Source organism: Fopius arisanus, unplaced genomic scaffold, assembly GCF_000806365.1.
Source record: "Fopius arisanus strain USDA-PBARC FA_bdor unplaced genomic scaffold, ASM80636v1 scaffold00137, whole genome shotgun sequence".
NCBI lineage: Eukaryota > Metazoa > Arthropoda > Insecta > Hymenoptera > Braconidae > Fopius > Fopius arisanus.
Genome location: NW_011887876.1, coordinates 47,511 through 65,671, shown reverse-complemented (window position 1 = coordinate 65,671; position 18,161 = coordinate 47,511). Strand labels below are relative to the sequence as shown.

Sequence of the window (18,161 nt, the reverse complement as noted above, 5' to 3'; positions counted from 1 at the left end):
ATTATAGATTCAGATTTATTCAGTAATATATAAAATATAAACCATATTTTAAAAAAAAAGGGGTCCATTTTGCCCCTTTTTCCCTCTATATTTCGAAATACAGTGTAGACGGAATTTTTTCATTATTTTTCTCGAACTCGCGAGACAAAATAGTTCGGAAAACAACCGTTAAATCGCGGCGCCAAAGTAATCGGAATTGTGCCAGAAGAAGAATGAAATGTGGGGACTGTTTGGACGTGGGGTAGGGAAGAGCACAGTCCCGGTTTTTTCGTTTGGGGCCTTTAACGTGTGGTGCCCTCGGCATATAATTGACGAGTAATACATTTCATCTTAAGTAACTGGCGCGGAATACAATTACCAAACTATAAATGAATCCAAAAGTCTTTAAATTACCTATTTTTTTCTGATAAAAATAATAAAGGCACTTAAAAATAATAAAGGATTTATATACAAATATTGAATGTTCCGTAAAAAATTACAGAACGAACCTGAATTTGCACGAGAGTTCTCCATAATTTTATCGTAATGATACATAAAAGTTATGCTACAGTACCTTCAAAATCATGGTCAATTTCATAATTTTAAACAAATTGGTAGTTCACCATAGAATTACGGACTCCTAACATAATTTTTTATGAACTTCTTTCTCATAAAATTTTTTGTGGGAATCCTTTTAATACAGTTGTGGTCCTTATACACTTTATTTATCTTTATACATTTTTATTTTACAACTGGTGTGGCGAGTCTTGTGAGGTTAGTTCTGTGAGGTCAGCCACCTCTGGGGAAGGACTTCTGGTTGGTGCAGGAATACAAATTGAAGCATGCATACATGTGTGTATTTTTTGACCATATACGCACTATTCGACAAGAGAATAAAATAATCAGAAGTATTAACCAGGTTTCGTTTATTTATGGATGAATAGTATCGAAAAAAAACAAAATGTTTTAAAAGTTGGCTTTAATGATAAGGGGTTCGAAAGCTTCTCACCTTCGTAATTTCCCTAACTGTTTCTATTAAACTTTTTAATGTATTTCACACAACTATATATATATTTAACGCAAAAAGATACAAAAACTTTGACGTTTAAAATTGTTCGTACCTAGTTTGTATGATCCAATGACTGATCATCTTTACACACTATAATATGATCGGTACTAACATGTGCTTTTGTTCATCTTTAAATCCCTTATTTCTAATATAAATGTCAACACAATCTATTCATTTTATTTTACTCTTTCACGTTTCATTCCTGAGTTCAACATCTCGCAGAGTACTTTCCACTCTCTCACTCAATTTCTCCAATTTTATTGAAATATTTCTCGAAAATTTTCTGAGTTCACAAGAGAGGTCCATCAGCTGCTGTCTACCAATATCACTTGAGCTTGTAGCACTGATCAGCCTACTAAACCTATGACCACTAATTTCTTCGCCATTATTGTAATTTTCCAACACTAGCGAGAAGTTCTCCTCTCTGCTTCTCTTACCCTTATTTTTCCTTTGAGACACAAGCCCATAGACAGCTTTAATCAGCTCTCTTGGCAATCTTTTTTCTCTTGGATCGTTGGGTCTCACGTGAATGGCACAATGATGAGGCGGATGCAGTAGCAAAGCTTCTCTCCTAAAGGCTTTGACCAACTTACTTGGAGCATGATCTAATAATTTTGAAAACAGCATGCTTTCTAAATGAGCCACCAACTCAGCTCTCCTTACAAGCCTGTCCAATCCAGCGCACCTTCTTAATTCCTGAATATCTGAAACTGCTAGACCTACCATAAGATTAGTCAAGATCACAGTAACCAGTACAACAAATGCCAGTAACATTAGATGAGGAGTCCACGGGAATCTCAAATTGTTATCAAAAAACACGTCTTCAAACTCTAATTCCCCCGACATCATTACAATCGTTTTCAATAGTCCCAGTAAAGGGTTACCGAATGATTTGTAATCATTATGAAGAACGGTGAACCCAAGAGCAAATCCTACAATCAAACAGATATAGGCGCCAATAAACTTAAAGAAATTGACGGCAACTTGTGTAAACATCTGCACATACAATCCAAACATTGGAAATCTTCCGACGACCATCATTAATTCTGTCCAGACTAACAAGATATCAATCGCTGCTATATGGTACTGCCATTCGTGAATGGGGCTGATTAAGACTAAAACTGTGGTGACGATGACACCCCATTGAAGCCAATTTTCCCAGCGTTTAGCGTAAATGAAGATTCCATGAGCGAGTTGAAAGATTTCTTTACATGTTAGAAGTGTTGTAAAGATGAGAACTGGCCAGAACAAAACTCTTTTCATGGCATTGTAGGACTTATAGAGGAATGTTACTATAATGTAGCTAGTAAAAAAAGTGACGAAGATTGAATGAAATACAAGACTGAAGAGAAAGAATTTCCTGATGCGGAGCCATTTGAGGTGCAGAAAACTTTCACATAAAGGGTGCTTAAGAATATGCTTTTGGTCGACTTCAACAAGGCAGAGCATCAAGTCGGTTTCGCCTCGTCCACCTGGAACCAACGGACGGAAGTCTAGTCGAAGCTCACAGTCGACGTCGCCTAGTTCATGGTCATGCAGCGAGATTCCTTGATCCATGCGGGAGACGAATCGTGGGATGACATCGGGAGTTCGACGAATTATAAAGCTTAAGGCAGAGATCCCGCCTTTGGTACGGGCGGTTACATCTGCTCCTTTAGACAAAAGCAGATTTACGATGTAAGAAGACTCGTTCAGAGCAGCTATGTGCAGTGGCGTGTAGCCAAATGCATCGGGTTTGTTTATGCGGGAACCTGCCTGGAACGTTAGGATATGTCAGTATTAAATTAAGCAGACAAAGTTGATTGATCTTGATATCGAAGAAATTTAGCAATGAAATCCCTATTTTGGAATAGACACAGCAGATGACCGACAATAACTATTGAGAAGATTTTGAAAAATATGCGGCGAGCTGGCATTTATGAATTTACTATTTGAATTGCTTAATGGGTAAATCATCATAGTTTATTGAGTGAAGATTTATGCCAACATTGGTTGTAAGGCCCGGTTAGTTGATTTTTCGGCTGTTATTTAAGCGAGATTTATGATTTTGGCATCTGAATTGAAAACATCGTAAGCGATGCAATTAAACATTACCAATTAGTTTAGTAGAATAACTACATATCTGATATCCTACTTCCTACTCTGGCGGTTACTGAGAGAAAAAAATTATTTCGCCAAGCATACTTACTAACCACAAGAAAATGTATTTGACTGAAGAAATTTTTTCTCTCAGTGCAGATAGGCAACTAATCGAAAAAAAAATACCCGTGTTAAAGCAGTTTTTGAAAGGAAATATGAGATATATCACCTCGAGTTTCATTAACGATTAAATGGTTTTGTGAATTTCTTGGGAAATATCGGAACCATTTCGAGCGATAGCGTTTAAAACGATTAATTTTGTAACTGGCCTATAACCATGGAAAGTCAATAAATATGGGAGTTCATGCTAGCCATCCCAACGTTCAAATATACACTTATCCAAAGGAAAGTCTCAGAAAAACACGATAACTATCATTACAATACTGTAATGATTTAGTCATTTTTTGCTACATACACATTGACAACCAGTATCCATTCTTGAGTCAACTGTTATTTTATCATTTTTTTACCAATGAAATGCTGTTAAAGGACATTAATTCATCTGAGAGGAACCAAACAAAAATTTTTCTTGACACAGTATTTTTATCAACCCCTTTGAATTCTTTTCGCGGGCATAAATTGCAATTTGTATATTTTTCGATAGAAACGAGAAATGTCTGATTTAAGGTTGTTGTCGCGTAGAATTTTTTTTCGACAGTTTTCGTTAACAATTTTATGGTGAATAGTTTGAAAAGAAAATGAGCCTTTTCCGTTTGCAATTGACCGTTTTGAACTTGAAATATAAATTTTTGAAATTCGAGTGATTTAACACGTGTTTAAATGGAGTTTTGCCGATTAGAATTTTTTAAAAATCAACGGCTGGACACTTTCAGAAATAAAAAAAAACGTGGAATATACATCGTGGGAGGAAATACAGAAAAAAAAATCAAATCGATTGACCGTTTGGTTTACGGAATATAATTATCGGAAATTCATAAATTTATATAATTGAAAATAGTTAATATGGAAAATAGATAGTTATGCTTTAGCTATCCATGCACAATGCAATCAATCAAGTGAGACTATATACCGCTAAAAGATTGTGTTCTAAACTAGCCCGTTTTACAGCGGATAAACTTTTTACAGCGACTGTCGCGCGACAACCACCTTAACGGAACAGGGGGGAGGGAGAAAGCTATAAAAGACAATAATTTAGTGAGAGGTTTATTGGCAATCATTATAGAAAGTCGTTCTCTGAGAATTTCTGAAATATTCTTAAGATTTTTTTAATTACAATTATCTAATCTCATAATTGATAGCAGTCTTTGAATGAGAAAACGACAAATTGAGGTCATCAACTGTCGCTTTATAGCGTGTAGGACGGGTGGAGGGGAACGATACTAAATATAAATTATTCCGCAAGCAGCACATGCATTTTTTATGTAAGGAGAGGGTATAGGAGTTAGATGGGATATTGGGCGCGTGAACCGTGGAGTTGGTTTGCGTGAGCAGGTTGATGGAGGATTTTGGCTAGTGAGGTAGGGAGGGGTCCGGTTGGAGATAGTCGGGTGACTGTTTTCAAGGGACAATGACACCAAGGGTGATGAGACTCCTTTAATCATGCATTATTTTAACATGAGAATGTTAATCCGAACATTCTCATATTTGAATTCTCTTACTCGTCTTATTTCTGTAAGAGAAGTATTGGAATTTCTTTTCAATTCGGTTTCTCGGTTTTTTAAAAATTAATGATTAATTATTAATAATTTATAGAATCATTTATTTTGCTGTTTTTATTGTTAAATCCTATTAGGAATTAATGAATTCCAATAAAATTCAACAATAATTGTATACGTCATGTTGATTATCTGTAAAGCCTAAACGTATACTCAAATCATTTTTTTCGGGACATCAGAAGTTAAAAATCAAATTCTGAAACGTTCAACCTACTTCCCGTACCCCTCGTTTTTCTCGCTTTCCAACGTGACAGCGAATAGCCACCTCAATTATGGGTTTCATTGCAATGAAAAAAATTTTATAAATGCTGAAAAATTTTTCAGAAAAGAATATTAAGCAATCGGTCCCCATATATTGTGTACTAGTGACTTACATTCAGCACACTTCATCTTCACCCCTCCTCTTCAGGACCGCGAAAGTGTGCCTGTTACTTCCATTTTTAGCAATCTAATTCGAAGACTTCGGTCAATTACGAGATAAGAGCATTGGGAATAAAAAAATTATTAGAAATTATAAGGGTATTTTCCCAGGGTATTTCAGCCAGGAAAATTTTGGCCCTCAAGCTCCATATCCATGCCTCAAAGATGGTCGGACGCCAGCCAGACCTTTACGGAAGGTCTGACGAAAGTGGCTCTCGGGGCCTGTACGGCTACCCGGGTAATGCCAGATTCCAAGTTAACCGCAGGTGTGATTGGGTAGAGTGGTCTATCCGGAGAAACCCTTGCCCAAAGCTTGCAGGCCTTTCCAGGCCGGATGTTGCCATCACTGGCGATTCTGAGCACGACAATTGGCGGTCTCTTCTCCCCTTCCGGGCTTTTCCAGGCGGTCCTCTTGCCATCGGGTCCTGCTGCTCGGGGCAAGGTCATACTCGCCTGCCACTTCGCTGGGATGCCTCAGGACCTGGGACGCGAAGAAGTTCATCTGACAAAGGTGAATCTTCCTACCCATCTCATGACCACCCACGCTCACAGCCACCAGTGACCGCGGTTTATCGCTGGCCACCGTCCCTGGTTGCTCAAGATCGTGGCGCATGTCGGAACGACAGGAGTCCCCTCGAGTCCAGACCCACGGGCCACACGCCATCCAGGTTCACATAAACTCCGTCACCACATGCTTCGAAGCGAGAAATGAGATGCAGAAGTATCTCCTATTACTCGCCCTCGGGGTTTGCATCACTCAGGCGTAGAGGTTTCCGCCGATGCTAAGCTTCGTTCAGTCATATCAATGCCAGTGAGCGAGCGGCCTTGCGGTCGCTCTAATCGAGAGCTCGTGCTCGACTTCCCTTCTTTTAGGGCATTCTTCCCCTAGTTTAGATATCTCGGCGGCAGCAAGGTCCTTTCGTTACCCATGATACGGGCAATCAACCCGACGTGATCCTGGGGGCACCGGTCCTCTTCCCTGGCCGTTGATCCATAGTCTAAGTCGATAGATGTATTGGAATTGCTCAGTTGGGCGGCCTGTACGTCGAGCCCAATATTCCCTATTAGATGCTGGGCGAGCTACAACTAAACGGGAGCCTACTAGTGTCTTCAGGGCCGACAGGGGTCGCGGTTTCTGCCTACAACCCTATGCCTTTGGTTCCTCATCGGAGGGAAGTATGACATGCCACTCATTCGAGACCTTTTTGGCCTCCGAAAGATGGCTCTTCTTCCAACACTGCTATACAATAGAGTTATTTCCTGTTTAAGGTAGATTTCAACCCGTTCTGACGAGGCAGAATTTTGCCCCCCCCCCCCCTTGCCCTCTAATTAATACACGTTATTTTTGATAGGTTAAGTTAGGTTCAAGTAATCTTTTTTGCCACCGTTGGGCAACCCATTCTCCAGATACTCCTAACCCCCGTCCCTGTTTTCCCTCCCCCTGGTACTCACACACATCAACATCATTAAAAAGGATCCCACGTGACCCCGGAAAAAAAAGACATCCCTCGAGCGAGCCCCTAGATGAGAAGAAGAAAGACACCCGATGACCCCCCCAAAAATCAGGAAAGAAGAAGTGAAAATGATTGGCAGCTATCACTCGTGCCACAGTCGCCCCACGAGTCACTGCCCGGTTAAAGGAGAATACTTATTGTCAAGAGGAAATAATGTGTGAAGAAGAAAGATTGTGAAGGACTAAATATTGTGTAAGAGGAACTATCAATGAAGGAAAAAGAGAGTGAAGGATACTGTGGAGGATTTTGTGTGTGAGAGGAACTATTGAGAAAGAGAGGAATAATGATGTGTGGAACTGTGAGGAAAGGATTTTATTGCGAGGAACTATTGAGAAAGAGAGGAATAATATTGTGTGGAACTGTGAGGAAAGGATTTTATTGCGAGGAACTATTTCGGTTGGAGAACAGTTGAGAGGAATCTCGTGTGGAGGAACAGATTTTGGGAGAGAAAGATTGTACGGCTGAATCTCGTGGAGAGGATCCGAGGAGAGCCGGGAGAAGGAAGGAAGGAGGAGGGACCCCGAAGAAAGCGGAGAGAATTTTGAAGACACCATTCCCCATGAATGCCCCATTTTTTACTCCCTGCCCCAACGAATTTCCCTACCCCGTGTTAATTTCCCTCCAACGGTGAGCCTCCAGTAAATTCATTTTAGTTGTAAATTAAGCCCCCTATTAATTATTACCTTTTCAGTCGGCCCCCCTCACTTCTCCCCCTTTTTCCAGAGTTAGAGTCCCCCCTTCTTTTTATTATATAATATTTCGCGTAGCCGCAAGTGCGTTGGCCTTACCCCCCACACTCGAGTGATTAGTCAAAAGGCCCGGATTATTTTTCATGATAATATTTCGTTATGAGATCAGAATACAGATAGTCAATTTATAAATCCCCCCTAGTAATTATTGAGAACCCCACTCGCTCTTATTATTTCAGGTCCTGCCGTAAGTGATAGTACATTTCCCTAATTTTGTCAGAATATTATTAATTCCCTAATATCGCGCCTTCGCCGGTAATTATTATATTGTAATTCCGTGGCCAAGGTCACAAATGGCGCCCGACGTGGGGCGGGGGTCTTCATCGTCTTCGTTGTCGTGCGTGCTGCGGTGCATACCGTGGCGAGGGGTAACGGGGTGGGGGGAAGGAACAGCTGGGGAGTGGGTTGCCCAACGGGGACAGTATATAACCAGTATATGACATATATATAACGTTAAAACTAGCTTACAACTAAAAGAAACACAACATAGTTTTAGGGGGCAGTGGGAGGGCAGCAATTATCGCCTCGTCACAGCTGTCCCGGGGGTAGAGAATACATGGGGTTTTCACAACCCCATGTTGAACGACTTCAAACCTTGCTTTTGTAGTCCTAAATGAGAATACATGTGGGGTAGATAAAATCGGTAAAGGTCACACCGTAACCATAAAAATTTTGTTACAAAATATTAAAAAAATTTTCAATCAACGACTTTTCCAAATGAATTCCCATGAATTGCTCAGGAAATGATCTTTTTTCATAGTCCTCCGCTGTCCCCCCTACTCCATCAAGTCACTGATTCTAGACTTTTGCTTTATTACAATTGTCCTTCCATCAAAATTAAAAAGTACGGACATTATATTTTTACTCCGTTTTTTTACTTTTTTTTTCAGCATACATACATGCATATAGTGCAGTTCTGCTTAATACAGGTCTGTACGAAAGTTTCCGATACAAAAGAAACGAACACAAAAGCATCTACATAAGAGAATCCAGAGAACCCAACCGGACCTAATGTTCCAAAGATAATTCTGCAGGGGATCATATAGAAATGTCAGAAACATTCACGTTCATTTTCCTCGAAAAAAATACATGTTTAAAATTTTTTGGCCAACTGCCTTATTCTTCTCATAATTTTATCGATGAACCAATCACAACATCTTTTAATAGCGAAACTTGATACAAAAAATGAAGATATAAAAACCTGGAGGAGAATCCGAATCAATTCACTCCCTCGTAGGCTCTTAGCTACAGCGGTATGTAGAGGTGTGCGCCCTTCAGCATCTTCAGCATTGGGATCTGCTCCAGATGCAATTAATACTTCCAAAGTTTCCGATGATTGCGCTAAAGCTGCCAAGTGCATAGCAGTTTGACCTCTAGAATTTTTAGCCTCGTAAGGTGCTCCAGCCTGTAATAGTAACCTCGCGCATTCAGAACTGCCCTCTTCTGCGACAAGGTGAAGTGGAGTGGATCTAGCAGAGCCCAAGCATACTCGGGCATCTGCCCCGTGACTCAGAAGTAACTCAACGCTTTTGATCGAGCCCAAACTTGCAGCTACGTGGAGAGGCGTCTCCGTATAAACTTGCGGATTATTTGGACATGCTCCAGATTTTAATAAGACCTCAACGCAGACATAAGCATTGCTCAGCACTGCGTAATATAGGGGAGTTCTCCCTGGTAGACCTATGTCTACATTTCCACCATATTTAACGAGCAGTCTCAGAGAACAAAGGTCGTTTCTTGCGGCTGCGTAATGCATTGGTGTCATCTCGTTTCTGAAATCCCATTCATTGGGGTTTGCACCCTTTTTTAATAGTACCTCGACTATTGTACTGGAGCCTGAACATGTAGCCAAGTGTAGAGCTGTTCTGAAATCATTTTTCAACGGGTTAGATAATACACGGCACTTCACATAGTCTTACAAGTGGTAATGCTATCCACTGCACATAGAAGACGACGTAAGAGACTAAACGTGAGGCAAAGTGGAAAATACCTATGTGGAGCAAGCCATTGTAATTTATGCTATAACGGCTGAGAAATATTCATGTAAAGAAGTATAGCAACCTCTTTGATCAAAATCCACGCCCAGGGCACGGTCAACTATGTTGCTAAAATACTTTTCAGTCCGTGTGGCATATGTTACTTTATGTTATGAGGCCCGACAAACCGAGTATTTTTATTGCCCAAGGGAGGCAAGGAAAAATAAAAGCGATAAGCGTCCACGTACCGCCCTAGGGCAATAAACGTATAAAGTCAGTATATATTGTCAATCAATAGATCAATATATTGTAACTTATACGATAGATTTGTGTAGAAACAAAACCGGAGAATTTTGTATAAGGAACGATTATGATATTATTATTATCACTATTGTGTATCAACTACTATTGTCTTAGAGTATTTTTCCATGAAAGCATTTTCACTGTAGCTATTTATGCTAAAGTTATTTAAATTTTTTTTTTGTTGAGGTTCTTTTTACGAAGTTATTTTTGATTAATTATTTTAACAACGTTATTAACTGTACTGCACTTGACTGTACGAGGTATCTGGACCGGTACATTAAGCTTGCAAAAGCATGAATTTTTATGAGCTGAATATCACGAAAAAATGTTGATCGTATTTTTTTAAAGAAATTAAACTTCGTTTTTTGAATACCTTCCATCATTGTCGTGAGTAGAAACATCAATTCCTCGTTCCAAAAGTTCCATGACAATCTCATAATTTCTTGACCAACAGGCAATTAAAAGCCAAGTTTCAGGGAACATACTGAATGAAAGCGCTATACTTTCCGCATCTCCACTTGAGATTTTCTTTATTGTTCTGTAAAATATCAGTCGATATAGTAATTTGAAGATGCCATAATTCAATTAATATTCATTCCAATGAGCTCATGTTTAACTTACCTGTTCTTTGAATGAGTTGAATCTACTATTTTTTCACCTTTATTGTATCTATAGATTTTATTTATATCTGTTAGAAATTTTTTTAGAGTTTCGCCTTTTAGTGTCGAAATAGCATGCAGGATTTTTTCGCCTTCTGGAAGGTTTGCTAATGACATAGCCATGCGAGTTGAATCCCAGGGCTGTTGATGAGATGGTACAAGGTATTTTGCACAGACTAAGTCTTCAGAACTGCCTTCTGAGGATATGCTTACGGGATCACTGAACTCGATCGAAACAGCTCCTTCTTCGGACTTAAAAAAAAATCATTAATGGAGCAGGATTAATAACAAAAAATTCTAATGAATATCTAGTGTATGAAATAAATACCCCGTTCGTGGTTTAGAGCAGGGCCCGGCAACCTGCACGGGAAGATTTTAATAAGAAAAATTACCATGCACAAATCGTAACCGCAGACGAAATCGCGAATTCCGGGAAATATACGTTAATTTTTTTTGAAAATTGGGACTTTGATTTTTTTAAAATACATTTCTCTATCCAAACATCACGAATTGGAATCGTAAAAAAAAGAGAAAGAAAATTTCTATGTGCATATTTAAAAAAAAATTTTTTAGGATCTGAATAATTTGTCAATGGAATAGGAGAGAAAATAATTACTTTCTCAAATTTTACGTTTCAAATTTGATTTCTTTTTTCCGATAGCTGAAATAAATTGAATACTATGTGCATTTCATTAAGTTGCAGTAATAACGTAAAATAAATACATGTTTTTATCGGTTATTCAGGAAAAGAATAACTTAAATTTTCAATAACCGGAATTGATAATTTATTGACAATTTTTGTTTTTTACGGAAAACGAGAGAAAAAATATTTACACCCAAGATATTAACTGCTGTAGGGCCCCAGGATTTTTACATGCGACATTTTCATTTTTACGATGTGAACTCACAAAATATCAAAGCAGCGAGTGATGTTTACAAATCGGGTATAAGGAAATAAACGAATCCCTGAAAAAACATCCCCGGAAAAAATATCCCGGAAAAAAAATCCCGGAAAAAATATCCCCGGAAAAAATATCCCCGGAAAAAATATCCCCGGAAAAAATATCCCCGGAAAAAATATCCCGGAAAAAATATCCTCGGAAAAAATATCTCCGGAAAAATTATCGCCAAGAAAAATTCTAATATTTAATTCTTAATAATAAATATTTAAAAATGCTAATTTTAATAATTTACTAAATGCATTTTAGAAAAAAATTTCTTTATTTATTATGACATATAAAAGGGTTAAGGGTTCGATTCCCCATGAAATTAAAATCATCTTTTCTTTTCTCAAATTTTCATTTAGTGTGTTATGTGGGGAGTGGGAGGGGGCTTCGCCCCTGGGCCCCACCGGGGCTTTGCCCCTGGACCCCACCGGGGCTCCGCCCCTCGACCCGCCAGAGGCTACGCCCCTGGACCCTCCTCTTTGCCCCTGGACCCCACCGGGGCTCCGCCCCTCGACCCGCCAGAGGCTACGCCCCTGGACCCTCCTCTATGCCCCTCCACCTTTGGAAAAATATGTACATAAAAAAAAAGGTGACAGAAATGAAATGTATGATTGGGGGGATATTTTTTCCGGGGATATTTTTTCCGGGGATATTTTTTCCGGGGATATTTTTTCCGAGGATATTTTTTCCGGGGATATTTTTTCCGTAATTTTTTTTCCGGGATATTTTTTCCGGGGATATTTTTTCCGCCACCCAAATAAACAGAAGGCTCCATGCTCGCGATTTTTGTTTCATTGTTTCGTCGCATGAGAGTTGGCTTTTTTATCCTAAAAAAGAAGAGATTCCTTTCATTATCGACTCATTATTTTCACGATGTGAAATTGGTCTTTATCGCGGCGAATGCTCGCATATGTTTCTGACATTTTTAGGTTTTTTTGGAACGGAATTTGCATTTTTAATATTCTATGATGGAACGATTCTCTGGAATTGACTTCATTTTTCTTCCAACACAATTGGAAATTTTCTTCATCAATGTAATAAAAAAAAAGGAATTGATTTGGAGCTATTATGTTTATTTTCAAATTACGATTGACAATAGTAAAATGGCCAAATCCTTCATTATGGTCCACCGTTCTAATTCTACCCATGCAATTTTACGGTTCAAAAATCGTAAAATTAACTAAATAAATCGTTCCGTTCCGGGCTCATCGGGTATAAAATTTAACCGTGACAAATTTTTATTTTTCACATTTAGAGTTGCAATATTTGGAAGGAAAAAAACTATTGCCGAAAATCATTTCCGAAATATATTTCCTAAAGTTTTTCATTGCAAGTTTCAATTTTTGAATTTTATATTGAAAATTTGAAACCGAAACTTTGCATCAATTCTGGGGGGGAGGGGGAGGGGGCAACGCTAGCGGTTTATTCTGCGAATAAGTAACCACTGAGGTTTATTGGCAGATAAAAGTTAGCTAATTGGGTGCCCATTAGAATTTGCAGATTATCCCGACCAAGTACAAAGTAATAGGCTGGCTTCCGGCCACCTGAAGGTTGCGGGGCCTTGCTTTAGACCAGAGGTGGGGAACCTAGCGTAGGCTCAGAGCTGTCGCCATAAAATTATTAAGGTCTCAATGATCAGGGCCCTCACGTTATTACAAGGGTTGCCTATATTCGTGTGATGCGGATAATATCGGTAGATGGTGCATATGCGCATGATTGAAATGTGAGGGCAACATGGTTCCAATTTTTATGTGCATGTTTGGACATTTTCTTCTTGATTAAAAAAATGCAAATAATTTTATGGTTCAGATTCAACACTCATCGGTGGAAATTAAAGTGGGATGCTCAAGAACTTGAAATGGAATAGGTTGGGTCCGTTTTTGGGTTTCAGTAGAAGGCCCTACGGGGGTGGCCAAAGTCGCAGGCGGCAAATTTTAATTATGTTACGGTTCAGTTCAAGAAGTAAGGGATTAGTCAGATCTATCGCGAGAGGTTAAAAGGGAAAAATGATGAAGAATATGTCCCACCCCGACACTCATCCTTTTTAAATTTGAATCTTTTTGCCGCGTACGAGCGGAGCTAAACGTTGCGCACTCCAGGTGCACGTGGCTCTAGGTCTCCCTCAGCGTATCATAGACCAGATATGGGCAAACTCGGACCTTCGGGAGCCGGGGCCATAAAACCCTATTAGATCTATTATTAGAAATACAATACGCCAATGGCGTAAAGTCCAGTGTAATCAGGGTGGGAGTAGAAGCCTGCACGAAGTGGGGCTCAATTAGACACAGAGTGCGCTGCGCGTTTTCTTTTCAAATTTAAAAAATCTTACCAACTAAAAATTCGAACAAATTTTCGCCAATTCAATGTGAAAAATCCCTAGTTGTATGGGGGGTAATTGTTCAAACACCATAGTGCCAGAAATGGATTATTTCTTGGATATTTTAATAATGAATAATTATTTCATTAAAAATTGAAAAAATATGAGATGTCAGTTCTTTAAAATTCAATCAACAAATTATGAATGCAAGATTTATTTTATAAGTTTTGGCTACTCACACCGGATCACACTTTTCCTAATCTGTGAACATTTTTCAATTACCTTTGTTCGATCACTCTCTGCAGCTAATTATTTTTATGTTTTTTTGCAGTAATTATTCATTATCGTGGTTAACGGGAAATGGATGAATTTTCAAATGTTTAACAGTGGGATCGATACAATGACAAAAAGTCAACAAAACATGAAATGATAGAATACAAATTTCTTATTTCCTTGGGCTTCGTCGAGGCCATTTTTTTTTTTAATTTTTTAAATGGTGCTTAGGAAATGTTCAAACAAAATTAATAAAAATTGAAAAATCTTTTCTCAAGTGCTTTTCAATTCATTTGCTGCTGAAATTATTAATTCCGACTGATTTATTCAACGGAATTTTATGCGAAAGTTGATATAGAGAAAAAGGATTAATTGATATTTTTTAACCGTACAAAATACAGCAAAAATTATATTCATATTTTTCATTCAAAAATTCAAATTTTCGTGCGTTGACTGATGTAACGATACCCCCACTCTGCCCCTCCGACTACCTGCACAATACAATAGGACCTATTCTTTTATAGTCATCGGCCTAATATTGTTGGGAGCTAGATGAGCCCATTAGGCGCACTTTGCCCATGTCTGTCCTAGACCAGGGCCCGGCAACCTTCAGGTAGTCGGGAGCCAGCCTATTACAAGTGTCGGGATAATCGTTTAATCTTAATAGGTGCCCAATTAGCCATTGTGTGCACATAAGTCCCAGTAGTGAGGCTATTTCCGTCAGCCACGTAGAGTGACGTGCCAGTCAAACAAAAATGACCGACTCGCAAGAATTGGCGCGAAATTTCAGTTTTTAATTTTTAATATATAATTAAAAACGTCAAATTTGCATAGGAAAACCTTGGAGAATATATTCACAAAACGGTAGCCGGCAATTATTATTTTCCCTTTAAAAATGGAAACTCTAAATTTGAAAAGTGAAAAGTTGCCACTGTCAACTTAGGAATATATTCCTGGAAATCTATTTGCAGCTTTTCATATCACACTTTGAATTTTGCTCATCTTGCAACGTCTAAATGAAAAATGAATTCTTTTATTCATAACATGAGAAAATAAATTTCCTTTTGAAATGGCCCGAATATTGTTCATCCCTTTAAAATCCGTTCGAATATGATATTTTATCTCAGTATATCAAAAACTGGAAGTGTTGGATTTTGGTTTTTTATTTGAAAAATGCAGAAGTATATTTCAGATTCTCTGGTAGCTAAATAAAATAAAAAATGAGTAATTCAATTTTGTTAATGACAATAAAACAGCCCCTTATAACAATTACTATTTATCTATGAATCATTTGCTTCCCATGACTGGATAAAGTTATTGCTCAATCGGAATTGTCAACAAATATTGTATTTTCTTTATAGGATTCCGGCAAATATCGTCTAAGCACGAAATAATTGTCAAGGGTTTCGCCTAATATTGCTGCCTATCTCCAATGAAAAATTGATATTTATGATTTAAATTTATGGAAAGTTGAAAACTGCTGCTCGATCGTACAGTCGCCCTCTACCGGTATCGGTCGAACCAGGGCTCAAGGAGAGAGAAAAATCAAATTAGAGGAGGTAGTTTCTTTAAGTGGATGAGGCCCCTCCCCCAGCTCTCACTAACGAACCTCGGGAGCCGCGCGAGCCCGATGAGCCCTGGTTGTGGGGCCCTGCTCTAAACGGACCTGCTTTTAGAAAACATATTTTACCTATTAACATACAGTTATGGTGAAATTTGAAATGGGTCTTACTGTTGTAGCCTGTGTGGGGGGGTACTTATATTGATTGTAGATTTTAGGCCCTAAAGGATGAATCGCACCAATAGTTTATAAGTATTTAAGTATAAGAGTTTATTACTTTAACTATGTCATCTGACTGATTACAATGATTACGACGATATCATGTCGGAGCCCGATGTAAATCTCTCTTTGACATACCCAAACGGCCTCTTAAATATATAATTGTTTGTGTGTCATTACTTGGTCACCAGAATTCAGTTGCACTGGCAACTCTCACGCTGACAATACTGTATGTACAAATATTTAACAATAACTCAATTGACCAAAATCCAGAAATACCGTTACTAACAATTGAATGCAGACGCGTATAGATTCTTACAAACTTATTGACCGATTCCCATAGACCCTTAGAACCTCGAAGACAAAAATCACAGGAAATGGAAATTTTAGCAATTTTCTGTTTAACGATTATAATATAGTGATGATATCATTATCATCATCTTACCCTTGGCTGCCGATGCTTGGCCGAGCTTTGGGCCCGATTTGTCGGCCAAGAGTCAGTTGGCCACCCATCGGCCGAAACACGGGCGCTGAGGCTTGGCTCATTTATGATTGGTGGGGTATTAACTTAGCAGTGAAGCACCAATCATTGGTGTGGTTATTATTGGCCAAATATTGGCCTAATATTGAAGCATCAATGGTTGGCAATCCTGTGTCAGTGCTTGGTGCGTATAAAAGTGGTGAGGTATCGGCCACACATTGATGCGCTTATCGTCGGTCACAGTCTGAGTGACTTGTCAGTCATAATAACCAGGAAATTTCATATAAATTCTTTGTGTTTGAAAATTCGAAACTGTTTCTATAAAATTTCAGGCGTAATTTTTCAGCTATATATCTTACAGATTAATAAACTGTGACAGAATATACATTGTCATGTACGTGCAAGCGCGCATTCGAAATCTTGTATCCCAAAAACTACTGCAAGAATCTCAATTTTCTTTTCTTCAAAATACTCGTGTCAGTCCGTCCTAATTTCGATATTAATCGAAATATAGACTTTTAGGTTTTATCATTATACCCTTCGTGAACGCAATCAATTAACAAAAAATCATGACAGCAAATTGAAATTTCCTACATTTGTAGCTCTTATAGCATAGAAGGTTCCCGCTTTGGATGGGTGCAATTGGCCAAGCGGTATTAGAGATGTTACACCTTTGGGTGAATGTATTTCCTTGAATATCTCATGAACCACTTAAAGGATTAAAATTTTATATTTCCAACTACTTATCTCAGTCGGCACCATATAAAGTTATGAAAATATGTATACCCGTCCGTATAATAATCGCGAGACATTGCCATTTTTCCCGGTTTTGCTTCCGAACGGACGCAAAGCAATTGTTCGGTTTTCGATTCCTTAATTTCTCCGGGAAATTATGTAGAACGGTTTGAAACGTAAACATACGACGTTTGGGGGTCATGTGTGTGTGTGTGGCATGTCAACTGATGGTCAACTTTAAAAAAATTAAAAAAATAAACGGATGAATTAATTCTAAAAGATCGGAAATTGTGTCAGTCCTAATATGACCGACTTGATCTGTGTTGAATTTCAGCCCGATCGGTGGAATAGCTCTCGAAATATCGGTGCTTTTTTCTGAAAATTTTTTTGCAAATATGTCAGAAACTATCCCTTTCTTTTAAATGTTCGTTTCAATGTGCTTTATATAGATCAGTCAGAATATATACATATATATGAGAATTAGAATTAGCGGTGCTTAATTTAGGAATTACCGACAAGTCTGTCAACTATTGTTGAGACTGTTTGAAATTATTTGCCGAACAGTAGTCGTGAAAATGTGGCTATGGATCACAAATTTAATACAAACGCACTTGAAGCACGAAAGAATCACTTGTTAAGGTATGTTTAAAAAAAACCATCTAATTATTGCATGAAATTTGGTGATTAAATCTTCACCTGGTTGTCTGTAGGTGTAGCTCTCAAGTTAATCATCTCGAATGATTGTGCTCCAGAATCTCTATTTCTCCAAGAGGAAAGCGACTTGCTATCTTGACCACTTCTCCTTAGCGATTTGCCACTTCTGGATTTTGACATGCTTCTGCTTTGAAGATAGTTCTCAAACTGTATTTTTATTCTAAAACGGTAGGAGGAATCACGGAACGCCCCATTCATTTGAAATGCCTGTTCCCCACCAACTCAGTACCGCGATGTTTATAAACACAAGGAACTTATATATAGACCCCTATCAATACCTTGTTCTTATTGTATACCAAAACTAGTGGAAGCCAGTTGAGGATTTCCCTAATGGCTTTTTTTTTCATACTGATTCGTCATTGTGCTCTTTTGTAATTAACACAAAAAGTCTTATCTATTTCAGTGGGAAATGCAGCCAACAAGCTAGATT

General features: G+C 38.4%; 2 protein-coding genes across 3 annotated transcripts in view; one reads left to right on the top strand and one right to left on the bottom strand.

Moving 5' to 3' along the window:
• Positions 1-18,161, top strand: part of Coq6 (ubiquinone biosynthesis protein COQ6, mitochondrial) — a 99,375-nt gene that overhangs the window by 38,334 nt on the left and 42,880 nt on the right. The window lies entirely within an intron of this gene.
• On the bottom strand, positions 87-18,005 carry LOC105272089 (transient receptor potential channel pyrexia). The gene is made up of 5 exons (XM_011313985.1): positions 17,714-18,005; positions 10,447-10,736; positions 10,199-10,363; positions 8,748-9,411; positions 87-2,803 (listed from the first exon to the last, which is right to left on the bottom strand). Exons 1-5 carry the CDS (start codon positions 17,927-17,929, stop codon positions 1,238-1,240), a joined length of 2,901 nt encoding a protein of 966 aa, XP_011312287.1. The 5' UTR covers positions 17,930-18,005; the 3' UTR covers positions 87-1,237.

Excerpts from the sequence above, each read along its gene's own strand:
- LOC105272089 (XM_011313985.1), bottom strand. The coding sequence starts at position 17,929 with ATGAATGGGGCGTTCCGTGATTCCTCCTACCGTTTTAGAATAAAAATA. Across the intron at positions 9,412-10,198 it reads ACTCACGACAATGATGGAAG|AACAGCTCTACACTTGGCTA; the intron begins GTATTCAAAAAA and ends AAATGATTTCAG. Across the intron at positions 2,804-8,747 it reads TGATTCGGATTCTCCTCCAG|GCAGGTTCCCGCATAAACAA; the intron begins GTTTTTATATCT and ends CTAACGTTCCAG.